Source organism: Rattus norvegicus, chromosome 1, assembly GCF_021556685.1.
Source record: "Rattus norvegicus strain SHRSP/BbbUtx chromosome 1, alternate assembly SHRSP_T2T, whole genome shotgun sequence".
NCBI classification, from domain to species: domain Eukaryota; kingdom Metazoa; phylum Chordata; class Mammalia; order Rodentia; family Muridae; genus Rattus; species Rattus norvegicus.
In genome coordinates this window covers 169120763-169134469 of record NC_141534.1, presented here as the reverse complement: position 1 = coordinate 169134469, position 13707 = coordinate 169120763, and the positions used below count along the sequence as shown (strand labels likewise).

The window sequence follows — 13707 nt, the reverse complement described above, 5'->3', positions numbered from 1 at the left end:
CATTTCTTAGAATGGAGGTTATTCAGTGTAGGGAAGAAATTAACTCTTTCACTAGTGAAGATCTGGATTTTGTCTCAACACAGTGAGTACATTGAGATTTCTGTTGAGTGTGTCATTTATCCTTTCTGAGCACAGATTTCTTTCAGTAAGAGCTTACTTAGTGGGCTTCAGATGGCTACCTTGAAGCTATGTGCCTTGTGATATTGATGTTTTGATCCAGAAGGAATGGGAGGGAAATATGAGAATGGAGCATATATGTATGTATGATCACAATACATGTATGTGGGTGAGGGTGTTGAAAACAATATTAAAGGTAAAGACAGTGGTTACTGGCATTATAGGGCCAGAAATATGGAACCGGATTTACTGTAATCTTGGCAGTTGGGAGGAGGATCAAGAGTTAAAGGATAATATTGACTATATATCTGGTTCAAGGCCAATCTGGGCTGCATGAGATTAATCAAAAATTCAGTGAAGCATATGAGTAAAGTTGAAAATAAAGAAATGAATCCCTACATTTATAGACAACTGATTTCCAGCATGAGTACCACAATTGATTATCCATCTGCAAAAGAATGAGGTTAAATCTCTTATATCATTAATAACCAAGGTTTTCCCAATAATCAAATACCTAGAATTATGAACATGATTATATGTTTTACTCGATGTGTTTATGACCTAGTATATCACTCTGTAGTGCAGGCTGACCTAAAATCCGTGAACCTCTTGCTCCAACTTTGTACGTGATGGGTTCAATTTATAAAACATTTAGAAGAAAATCAAGTGTTTGCTGTTTTGATAGCAGAATCTTGTTACATAGCTTATATTCTACTGGAACACCGTTGAGCACATGAAATCATTGAAAGTTTTAATACATGCCCAGCACTTGAAGCTCACTTACTGTTTTGGAAACAGGGACTTTGGTTAATAGGGAATATATTTACAGTTCTGCACTCTAAAGTTTTAATAACTCTTAGTTATATGCTGTTTTGGGAAAGCCACCTTATTCTTGATTTTCAGGGTTTTTGCAAAGAAATCTTTACGAATTTCTGCGTTTATCATACATGCTTTAATAAACAACAGTGACTTTTTAAGAACCAATCTAAGTCTTTAAAGAAAAAATATTATGAACTGCCTTTTAATCTAGATTACACTTTCCAGGGCCTATTTGGAGTAACCCAAGCCTCACAGCCAGGAGGTCTTTTTGGGACCGCTACAAACACCAGCACTGGGACAGCATTTGGGACAGGAACAGGTCTCTTTGGGCAGCCCAATACTGGATTTGGTGCAGTTGGTTCGGTAGGTATTTGCAGTTGACTGTGATTTGAAGTTCTTAAATCTGTTAAAGGAATATGTATAAAATAAATAACTATATTCAAGACTTTAACATCTATGTTTGTATTTTTTTGTTGTTTCCCCTCTCTATTCACATATAATGAGTATATATAATTTTTAAATTTATTTTTGCAAATGTATGTTGGGGACTAAATGTGGGCTTCATGCATTCTAGAAAAGCACTGTACTAACTGGAATCTATATTCCCAGTCCCATTGTTTATTTTCAGTCACTAAATGTTTTACCTCAGTGATAGTGTGGTTTACATCTGTTTGAACATGCTGTTAAGAGCTGGAGAGATCATTCAGGAATTAAGAGCACTGGCTGTTCTTCCAAATGACCTAGCCCCACATGGTAGCTCAAAAATGTCTCACCCAATTTCAGGGGACTCAAAACTATCTTCTTCAGACACTAGATATACACATGGTGTTCTGACATACATGTAAACAAAATATCTGTACACATTTAAATATCTTTTATTAAAGAAAGAAAATAAAATATTGTTATAGTCATTTTAGATTTAAATTTTAATTTGAGAATTAACAGTGCTTATTTTTATCATGTACAGCATAAAGTCTTTGTGTGTTTGTTTTATACTTAGTGACTTTTGCCATTTCAGACCTCCTCTAAAGTTTCAAAGATATTGTAGAATCCATTTGGTTAGTTTATATAGTCTTTAATTTAAATAGCTTAAATCAGGTCTCTCTCTCTTTCTTTCTTTGTCTTTTAAAGATAAGATTTTACTGTGAGCCTTGCTATATAGACCAGGATAGCCTCAAACTCAAAGATTGGCCTACCTCTACTTGCATAGTGCTGAGATTGAAGACCCTCACCACCATGTCTAGCCCTAATAAGATAATTTTTTAAAAGAATTATTTATTTTATATATGTGAGTACACTGCCACTGTCTTCAGACACACCAGAAGAGGGTATCACATCCCATTGCAGATGGCCATGAGCTACCATGTGGTTGCCGGGAATTGAACTCGGGACCTCTGGAAGAGCAGCCAGTGCTCTCAACCGCTGAGCCATCTCTCCAGTCCAAAATAAATTTAACTCCTACTTTTTCCTATTGTGTTTTGGAAGATAAACTGTTATAGTATTTGAAAATTAAAAGCTTTTGGTGTTGATCAAGAATTTCCTGGGGTTCTCTTGCTGTGGAAGGTGCAACTCAGCTATTTATCTTCCTGAGTAAGTTGTCTTAAGTGCAGAACTACTGTTTTGGGATGCATTTAACTTAAAAAGCAGTGCTAAATTTTATACTAGAATACTACTTGAAAAAAAAATGACAAAAGTGTCGGTGTAACTTGGGTGCAGGAATGTGTGGCTTGCATGAGTAAGGCCCTAGTTGTGATCCCTAATACTACCATCACCACCACTGCAAAGAGCTGGTCAAACATAGCTGAGACAACAGGACTAAAAGTTTGAGTCCAACCTCGGCTACAGAGAAGTCAAGGCCAGCCTAAACAATATAAAATTCTGCTCAAAAAAAAAAAAAAAATAGGGGCTGAGGGTGTAGCATTAGAATGTGTAGCATACACTAGGCCTTGGGTTCAGTTCTCAGTGCTACAAACAAACAAAAATGCTTTCTCTCTTCACCTTCCTTCTCCCTTTTGACTTTTCCCTCTCTCTTGTCTCCAATAAAAACGACTGGTTTTCCTCTTGGTTTAGTTTTCTACTAGCTGGGATTGCAGATCTATACTACACTACCATCCTTGGCTAATGGTCACCTTGGTGTTTTTTTTTCTTTGACTCACTGAAATCCTGTTTGGTGGGGTGTTAGTAGCATTGTGCTTATGTAATCTTGCTCAGGTTGTTATGTCTTCTGATTGTCTATGTTCATCTGTCTCCCTAAAAATGACACATTCGATACTTGCATGCACTCTGCCTTATTACTTATATGTATTACATGTGTCTGCTTATATGTATGTGAGTATGAGTGAGGTACCCTCAGAGGCCAGAGGTGTTGAGTCTCTTGGAACTGGAGTTACAGGGAATTTGGAGCCACCTAGTATGAGTGCTGGGAACTGAACTTGGAAGAGCTAAACCATCTTTCTAACCACTATTATTTTTTTTTAAAGATTTATTTATTTTATGTATATGAGTACACTGTCGCTGTCGTCAGACACATAAGAAGGAGGGCATCGGATCTCATTACAGATAGTTATAAGCCACCATGTGGTTGCTGGGAATTGAACTCAGGACCTCTGGAAGAGCAGTCAGTGCTCTGAACCGCCGAGCCATCTCTCCAGCCCCCTCTAGCCACTATTATTAATTTAATTTTTATTTTTATTATTTTAAGTTAGGTGTTTATACCCGAGTACAGGTGTCTGAAGAGTTGTCAGATTGCCCTGGAGCTGGAGTTAGAGATGCTTGGGGACATGGGTACTGGGAGTCACACTTGCTTTTATTTTGTTGTTGTTGTTGGTTCTTTTAAAAATAATTTATGTACATTGATGTTTTGTCTACTTATATACCTATGGAGGATATCACATCTTGGAGTTACAAACAGTTGTGAGCCACCATGTGGTTGCTGGGAATTGAACTTGGGTCCTCTGAAAGAATAGTCAGTGCTCTTAACCACTGAGTAATTTCATCATGCAACAAAGCCTGTTATATCTTATATTACCCTAATTTTCCTGTATTTTCTTTTTAGACGCTGTTTGGCAATAACAAGCTTACAACTTTTGGAACCAGCACAACCAGTGCTCCCTCATTTGGTACAACCAGTGGCGGGCTCTTCGGTAACAAACCAACCCTGACTTTAGGAACCAATACAAACACTTCCAATTTTGGTACATATAAAATGCAGGTTTGACTCTCTTAAAGTTACACTGACTATACCACACATCATTCTCCTGATTCATATGATTGGAAATGTTTAAAAATTCTCAGGTAAGCTGTAGCCTGATGCTACATACCAGAAGGGAAGTTTTTTGGTTTTTTTTTTGTTTTGTTTTGTTTTTTTGTTTTGTTTTGTTTTTTTTAAAGTCATGGAACGTGATAAATAGACAAATTGGTTTTCATGTTCTTTGGATTACATCACCAGTAACTGCAAAAGCATATGTGAACCTCATTAGTGTGAAGTAACCCATTCTATTGAGGTAGGTTTCAAACATGAGGATGTAGTGGACAAGGAGATTGTTTCTGAACATCTAAAGTTTCACTGCATTGGAAGGTTATTCTGGCAGTTTGGAGTGTAGTAGCTAATTCCTGTAGCTGCTGAAGCAGGAGCCATGATTTCTAGTCTAAGCCATCCTGGCCTACAGAATGAGACTGTCTTCTTACTTAAAAATCAAAGTAGGGATAAGATTTAACAAAGTTTTAGAAAGAAAAAAAAAGGAACTTTATTCTTTTTTACATGTGTTAGAAATACTTAAACCAGTTAAAAGAAGCATCAGGTTTTAGCTTCATCCATACATGATTATGTTTTCAGACATTCAACATTGTGTAAGCGTGCAAAGTTCATTTTAGTCACAAGGTTCAAATGTTTGTTGAACATTTTGTTTGCCAGAGTTCTCATTAGGAAATGATTAGTTTTTCTGGGAAGATATGTGCAAAGTACCATTATTGGCTAGTAACCACCATGGGCTAGTAACTTTCTTTAGAGAGCTCTTGTGTCTTTTAGTTTTTCTTTATTTGTCATGTTGAGATAAAACACAGGGTCTTATGTTCTAGGCAAGCCCTCTACCACTGAGCCAAATTCCCAGCATTTTCAGTGGGTTTATTTTCATGGCATTATAATCTAGAAAAAGAGACTTTTAAGCATGCATCAGAATATTAATATATTCATAAAATATGAGCTACTTAAACACGTGCAAGACTTGTTACATGTCTATTTTCAGACTCAGATATTTGAGCTTTTTAAAATTTATTTATGTATATGTGTCATCGTCTTCAGACACACAAGAAGATCCCATTACAGATGGTTGTGAGCCATCATGTGGTTGCTGGGAATTGAACTCAGGACCTCTGGAAGAGCAGGCAGTGCTCTATACCCCTGAGCCATCTCCAGCCCCCAGATATTTGATTTTTATAACTCATTTTACTCAGGTTGTTCACTCACTGCTAGTATTTATTATAGTTCTAGTCATAATTATTTCTGGATGAAAAAGCTTAGAGGTAGTGGGCGTGGTTAGTATGGCTTCCGTGCTTGTTTCTTGACTATAAAACCAAAGAGGACAAAAGTGTATTAATGTCTCCCTGCATCCTTTCCCTGTTTTTAAAAAGATCATCACTGTCCCCATTTTCAAGGAGCCTTCTTAACCTTTTTCTTTTTGATTTTTGGATACTTAATCTTTGTCTTGGCTATGTACACTATGATGGCCTCAAATAGAAATCCACCTGTCTCTGCCTCCTGATTGCTGGGATCATAGGTGGGTGCCCCATGCCCAGCTTTATACCATATTTCTTAATGATCTGCTTTTTACTCCATGGTGAGAAGAGTTCTTGCCCTGTTGCTCAGGTAACCTTGGATTCAAGTAGTTTTGTTGCCTTATCCTCTCAGATAATTAGATTATAGATGCACAACATCATGCTCAGCTCACAGCTAAAAATTTAATGCCATGTTTATTCTATGTATCTGTTTTTTTTTTTTTTTTTTTTTTGTTTTGTTTTTTTTGGTTCTTTTTTTTCGGAGCTGGGGACCGAACCCAGGGCCTTGCGCTTCCTAGGTAAGCGCTCTACCACTGAGCTAAATCCCCAGCCCCTATGTATCTGTTTTTTATGGCCCTTCCGAAGGCCTATCAACCATTAAGATGTTTTGCTCCTGGGCTGGGGAGATGGCTCCATGATTAAGAGGACTGTTTGCTTTTCTAGAGGACCAATGGTTCAGTTCCCAGCACCCACATAGCAGCTCACAACTGTCTGTAACTCTAGCCCCTGAACTCTAACTGTAACTCTTGTGAGAGGGATCTGACACCCTCACACAGACATACATGCAGGCAAAACACCAACGCACATGAAATAAAATTTAAAAAACAGAAAAGATTCTTTGCTCTTATGAATTAGTTTGTACTACCTTTGAAAATACATTCATTTAATAAAAAGCTTTATTTTTGATATAGGTAATGTTCAGGATTAAAGGGTTTTGGTTTTTGGTTTTTTTTTTTGGGGGGGGGGAGTATCTTTTAATGGTGAGTTTTTGTACAGACTATTCAGATTCCCAATTTCCTTGGGGCATTTTTTTGTTTCTTTGTGGTTGGTTGGTATTGAAATAGGATCTTATTGTACATCCCTGTTTGGCCTGGAACTTACTATATAGACCAGGCTGGCCTCAAACTCAGGAGATCCACCCACTTTTTCCCCTCAAAGTTCTAAGATTAAAGTTGTGTGCCACCACACTGGCTCTTTGTGGTGTTTTTATTATAAGAAGGCATTTGTACTTGTGTTCACTGATTTCAGTATAAAAGGTCTCATATTTATCTGGCTTGCCTCACTAGCTATACACTGAATTTGAATTACTTTTAATTAGCAGAATTATTTTGAAGTAAGGCAGTGAGAATCGGAGGAAATGTGTGGTATAAACAGTGTAAGTTGGCACTTAGATATCTCCTATGGGTTTAAGGTAGTCCTTGAATAGCTTATTTTCTGTTGCAGGTCTGTGATCCGTTCTTGTTAATTTCTATTAAAAGAGAAAGCATCTTTTTAAATTTTCTTTAGGTTGTTTGTGCTTGAGTGGGCAAGACTGTGTATATGTGGTAGCTAATAACACAATTCGAGAAAAACTTTAATGAACACATAGATCACTTGTTGAGATTAAGTCAGATTACATAACATGTAAGTATGACCCCGTTAGTGATCCTGTTAACTTCTTCAGAGGACTCCCTTTACTGCTGAGGTTTTATTTCTCCTTTACCTTATTCTCCCGTCTTTAGACAGTGTCTTGCTATTCAGTGGCCTCAGCCTTTAAAGAGGTTGAATTGCAAGCATGAGCCATCACAGTGAGCTTCCATGATAATTTTATATGACTAATTATCTTAAAAACAAGACTTTTCTGGGTCTATGATTGATCATTTCTTAGCATTAGAGATTAATGATGCATTTGTTTGGTTTTTATTTTTTCAAAAGGAATACTAAAACTTAATATCTCAACTACAAAAATAGCAACACATTATTGGTATCTGTGATACTTGTGAATTTTACAGGGGAGTTAAAAAAGATTTTCTCTAATTGATAAGTCATAGTGAAGGATGAGTGCTTTACTCAATTCTTCATCGTCTACTGAAAACAGACCAGTCATAGGCATAGGTTATTTTTCTTTACACTTGAGAGTGATAGTGGTGGTGGGCTACCTGTGAGCCCAGCACTTGGGAAGTAGAAGGAGGGGTCATGGTTAATTGTTAAAAGCCACTGTTTGTGCCTGCCTATTTGGAAGCTAGCTTGAGTTCTATGAAACCGTCTTCAAAAAGTCAAAAGAAAAAAAAAAGGAAAGAAAAGGCAGCTCTCTGAGCCTTTGAGTGTTCCCGTGAATTTACTAATTGTTTATTGTGAAATGAACTTACATAATCAGCCATACATTGCTGCCATGTGAGATCTATCAGCTTAAAACAAAAATTGCTATAAAGATTGAGTCATTTTCTATTCCTTTAGATCAGTAAACTTTTAATTTTTTTTTTTTAGTGAAAATTTGTGGAATTGAAGTTTTCTGTTAGTAAACCTGAACCACGTGTACTGACTTTAAAAGCCTTATAAAGCTCAAATATCAAGCCTGTGTGCTTTGCTTTGATATTGGATATTTCCCTATTCTGAATTGATATATCAGCATAAAAATGTAATTAAGTTAAATACAAAGACTTGTTTGGAGAATATTTTAATGAGTTACATTAGCTGATTATTTGGGGTTCATTAATATTAATAATTTAAGGATACATAGTTTAAGATCAGTTATCTTTGTGTTAAAATCCCCTTTTAAAGAAAATTGAGAATTTAAAAATTATATTCCATTTATTCTTTTATTCCGTAGGTTTTGGCACAAATAACAGTGGGAGTAGTATTTTTGGAAGTAAGCCAGCAGCCGGGACTCTGGGAACAGGACTTGGTACAGGATTTGGAACAGGTAAGAAAATGTTTGCATGAATTTTAGGAAGTACTACATCTTTAGATTATGAGTTTTATTAGCTCATATGCTTATAAATAAAAGGCTTAGATTTTTATTTTTAGCAACAGATTTATTAATGTATTTCCATCGATTAATGTTTTACCAGGTTAGCACATTTATATTAAGTTTACAAAATGTATGTTTTAAATTATAGAAAAGCACCTTTGCCACATACTGATTTTCTTTAGTCCTGCTCTGTCCGAGGGTTTTTAAGTTTAAAATGTGAGAATTATTAGTGTAGCCACAATAACTTATTTAGACTTGGAATTGTTCATCAGTTAAGTCTCATGATCAAAGCATAGAGAGCATGTGCTGTAATAATTAACAACTGTTCCACAGTTCTACAAACCTTATACATAACTTTTCTTTCTTCTTTTATCCCTCTTCATCCTATTATTAGGGTTTTTTTAGTTCATTTAAAATATTTACATTTCTACCTGTCCTGTTTTCATCGATCGGAGGGGGTGGGGTCCCTAAAGGTGGGTATTTCACCCTGTCCAGTAAAATACTTTTGAAGCATATATATTTCTTATTTTACCTAGTTCTCTCATCATTGGTATAGTAATTTAGTTGTAATTACTACTTTCATAATACCTGCTTCCACTGTTTTCCTTGCTTTTATGATATGGTCGTCTATGCCATCTTAATAGACAAACATGTCTTTTATACTTCTTTGAATGTTAGCCTTTTTGTTTCCTTGTTCTTTGAGGCAGGGTCTCACTGTGTAGCTTTGGATAAACCTGGTCTGCATCAAACGATATGTAGACCAAGTTGGCCTCGTTGGCCTTGAACTCGAGACTTACCTGTCTCTGCCTTCCAAGTGCTGGAATTAAAAGTGTGCAATACACCACCATATCCAGTTAACCTTTCATTTTGAAATGAGTTATTAAAATATTTCAGCAATTCAGAAATACCATGAAAAGTTCAAGTGTTTCAGCTGTGAAGTGATCTGCTGTTTTGATTTTAGCTATAGCTTGTCCATATCCTCTTCTCTTAATGTTTTTTAAACATGGTTGCATCATACATATGTACATGGTTATTTTATGTTTAGGGATTTTAGTTGTAGTTTTAGTTGAACCTTACTTTTGTACTGCTAAGGATTGAAGCCTGGGTGATAAACATGTTAGGAAAATTCTCTGCCATAAATCCATCCCCACCTCCACTTCCTCAGTTCATTTTTTAATTAATGACTTTTGGTGTGAATTTTGTTTTTATAACAGAACAAATACAGGTATATTAAAGAAAAGTGAGGAAGCACTTACAAGTTACAAGTTTGAGGATTTCCAAAGAAAGAATACTCATGGGTTAGCTTAGACTAGAGGCTGAGATGGCATTGATGTAATGTTGTCTTGGGCTGCAACTAGGATTTAAGAGAATGAACTGATGACCTGTACATAGTAAGATAATAACCATTTCCGGAAATTTCATTTTAGATAAATATGTGCTATCTTATATCTCATTGTATTTTTTCTTTTTTTAAACATTATTAGCTCATTTTGTTTTGGTCCATGTATATAGATTTCATTTCAAAATAATGAATTAATATTTGTATATGTATGTCTATATATGCAAAGGGTCATATGTACTTGCCTTATATATACACCACAGTTTATCTTAACGTTCTAGTACTATCAATAGTTTTTTGATAGTTAGAATTTCTGTTAAATATATTTATGTTGTATAATTAATAATTGAATTAATTGAAATAATTGTATCTGCAAGATATACATTATTATTGGTTAGTTTTGTTGATTTATCTTGAAAAATCAGTGTCATTTTATATTGGTTTTTATATCGTTTGATGTGTTTATTTTCTTATACCTTTTCTGTGTTGTTTGGTTTTATCTTTGTGAGGTAGAATCTCATTTCCCTCTTAGCTGTACTTCATACATGGTGCTTTCTATTTTTTAAAAAAATATAGTTATAAACTACTAGGCTTGAGAGATTCTTCTAGCCAGGTAGCTGAAACTAATGTAGGCATGTGCTGTCACATGAACTTATTGGGCCTTTTCTTTTTTAAAAGGATTTTTATGTGAGTGTGTGTTTTGCCTCCACACATATCTGTGAATGTACCTGCCCATGGGAGAGGGGACTTATTACTAGATCTGAAGTTACAGGTGATTGTTAGCTGCCATTTGGGTGCTGGAAACTGAACCAAGGACCCTCTGGAAGTGCAGCCTAACAGCCTAAGCTGTTAGAATATTCCTAACAGCTGAGGCATCTCCCTAGATTCCTTACTACTGAACTTGTTCTTTTTGCATATGTGTTAATGGAAACTATCATATTCCAATAATTAATGATGAAAGTGCAAATCTTTATGTGAACCGATTGGTTATTTGGATCTTTCTATCTCATATATTTGACCATGGCTTATCTTTAATAAACTATGCTTATTGTATTTAACTTCTAAATTTTTATCTGCCCACCCCCCCTTCTCTCTCTCTCTCTCTCTCTCTCTCTCTCTCTCTCTCTCTCTCTCTCACACACACGCACACGCACACGCACTTGCACTTGCACTCCACTCATCTTTTTGGGGGGAGGTGGGGAGGCTTTAGTATTTTTTTCCCCAGACTGGGCTTTGAATTTCTGGACTCAAACAGTAATACTTTAGATTTAGTATGGATTATGGATGCTGAAGATTGAACCCAGGGTCTTTTGCATGCTGGGCAAGCACTCTTATAAATCGAGCTTTCACCCCAGGTTGGCCTTTAGCTTTGTATTTTAATTTAACTAATTTTTTTTTCCCCCAGGAGCTGGGGACCGAACCCAGGGCCTTGCGCCCTAGCAAGCGCTTTACCACTGAGCTAAATCCCCAGCCCCAATTTAACTAATTTTTGAGAAAGGGTATCACTATGTAACTCTTGCTGTGTGGTAACTTCCTAAGTAGAGCAGACTGGTCTCAAACACTCTGTCTTCTGCCTCCTGGTTGTGAGGATGAAAGCCATGCTCCATCATGTGGACTTTTAAAGGCTTTTTGATCTATGCTCCTGCCTCTCCTCTGTTAATTTGGTTGATTTTAGTTACTTGATTCAAAATCTACTCCTTCGTTCTGTATTGATCATTCTTTTGCTGGTACTAAAGATGTGTGCCACCACAACAAGCCGTCCTTGAATTTTCCTTCTTTTTTGTTTTTGTTTTTTGAGACAAGGTCTCTTCTGTAGCCCTGGCTGTTTTGGAACACTTTGGTGGTCTTAGAATCCGAGATCTCTCTGCCTTTCTTCTGTCTTTGGAGTGCTAGGATTAAAGGGGTGCATCATCAGGCCCTACATCCCTTGAACTTTTTTTTTTTAAAGATTTATTTAGTATATATAAGTACACTGTAGCTGTCTTCAGACACACCAGAAGAGGGCATCGGATCTCACTACAGATGGTTGTGAGCCACCATGTGGTTGCTGGGAATTGAACTCATGACCTCTGGAAGAGCAATCGGGTGCTCTTAACCACTGAGCCATCTCTCCAGCACCCCCCCCCCTTGAACTTTTTAACATGCCAAAATTATACTAGCCATGAAAGAATTAAAAACTAAAATATAGTTTATTTTTTGTGCTTTGTGTGTGTATGTGTGTGTGTGTGTGTGTGTGTGTGTGTGAGAGAGAGAGAGAGAGAGAATATGATAACATGATCTCAAAATATAAACAGTATATACGTCAATATTTTTTTCTACTCCTATAGTTAATAATAGCTTTGTTATCAGCAAATTATAGGGGGCTTTTCGGAAGAAATTATTTATGTATGTTTATATAGATACAAACACCAAAGATTGTAGTTTTGAAATAGTCTTATGTATTCCAAACTAGCCTCCAGCTTTTTGTGTAGCCAAAAATGAAGAATGATCATGAACTTCTGATGACCCCTGCTTTCTTCTCCCAGTGTTAGAATCAAAAGTCTCTGCTGCCACACAGTTTATGTGGTGCTGTGACCCTAGAGTTTTAGTCACATTAGGCAAGTGTTCTACCAACCGAGCTACTTTCCAGCTATTAAAAAACACAATGTTTCTTATAGCATAAGCTGAGCATAAGTTTGCTGTCCTCCTGCTTCGGTCATTGGGTGCTAGAGTACAGATGTATTACCACCAAGCGTGGTTTTAACTCTAAAGAGATGATGAGAATAAATAAGACTGAGGTAGTTGTCTCTGTTTAGCCATTCAGGTGCCGATTGTTTTACAATATGATCACAATTTGATAATTGAGCGTCATTCAGTTGAAAATACATGTTTAGTGCAGTAAGCTTACAAACATCATAGCTTGTCCTTTCTGTCTTTAAGCTTTTTCAGGATATTCATGTGCGCCTGCAGTTGCATATCCCATAAGAGTATCATGCTTGATATTATTAACTCAGAAACCTGTCATACTCAAAATCAAAGCATAGTTTCTGTTAAATGATAAAACCTTAGCACTACCTGTATTTCCATTCAAGTCTTTTTGTTTTTTATTTAATTTTGCTTGCAGACAAGTTTCTTTCATGTTTGAGTTTTATTTTTATACCATTACATTTCTCTTTGGATTCTGGACTTTGAAGATTATGATTAACAATTTCTCTGCCTTCAGTACAAACTTTTAAAGTGTTCGGTATCATTTTTTCCTGATACTGTCTCTTAATTCCACAGTTTAATAGATTAACTTTTAATGTTTGACCTTGAAAATTGTTCTTCATAGGCTACAGATTACATTTTTGTTTCAGTGTATTCTTTATTCATGCTTTGTCCATGTAAATAAACTAAAAGACAAATTTAGAGGATTTTACACCTGTAATCTTAGTAGCAATAGATCCTATATGGAAATTAGGTCTATAAGTTATCAAATGGCATATAGATTCCATAACTCTTTACTAATAAATATAAAAGCGTTGAGTTTTAAGAAGTGCCTGTTCTGAAGTTTGAACTTTGAATTTGACAGTACTTGTAAACTTAACACGTAGAACTTTATACTATTTGTGGGGAGAGCATGAGCCAAATTGGTGTCATTTGCATTTTTCCTTCTTGAGTGATGGCTATTCAGACTCACTCCTCAACAAAAGTACATTTTTTTTTTTAATACATTGGCCTTTGAATACTTTCTGAGTAGTTTGGCTATATAGACACTTAATTCTGTAAGTAAATAAGGGTTGATTTCTGTTCTCTCTCTCTCTCTCTCTCTCTCTCTCTCTCTCTCTCTCTCTCAATGTGTGTGTATTATATATATGCATGTTTCTGTTTAGGGGACTAGTCTTTTCTTTAAGAATGTGATTCCTAAGACACACAGATATTAAATAATAGTAAGTAGAAAGTAATTTCT

At 36.0% G+C, this 13707-nt stretch overlaps 1 protein-coding gene across 1 annotated transcript in view; it reads left to right on the top strand.

The window, feature by feature from the left end:
• The window catches only part of Nup98 (nucleoporin 98 and 96 precursor), a 96877-nt gene that overhangs the window by 24142 nt on the left and 59028 nt on the right, over positions 1-13707 (top strand). Inside the window, 3 exon segments of the mRNA NM_031074.3 lie at positions 1162-1299; positions 3992-4130; positions 8300-8392. Of these exon segments, the coding sequence (NP_112336.2) occupies positions 1162-1299; positions 3992-4130; positions 8300-8392 (370 nt within the window).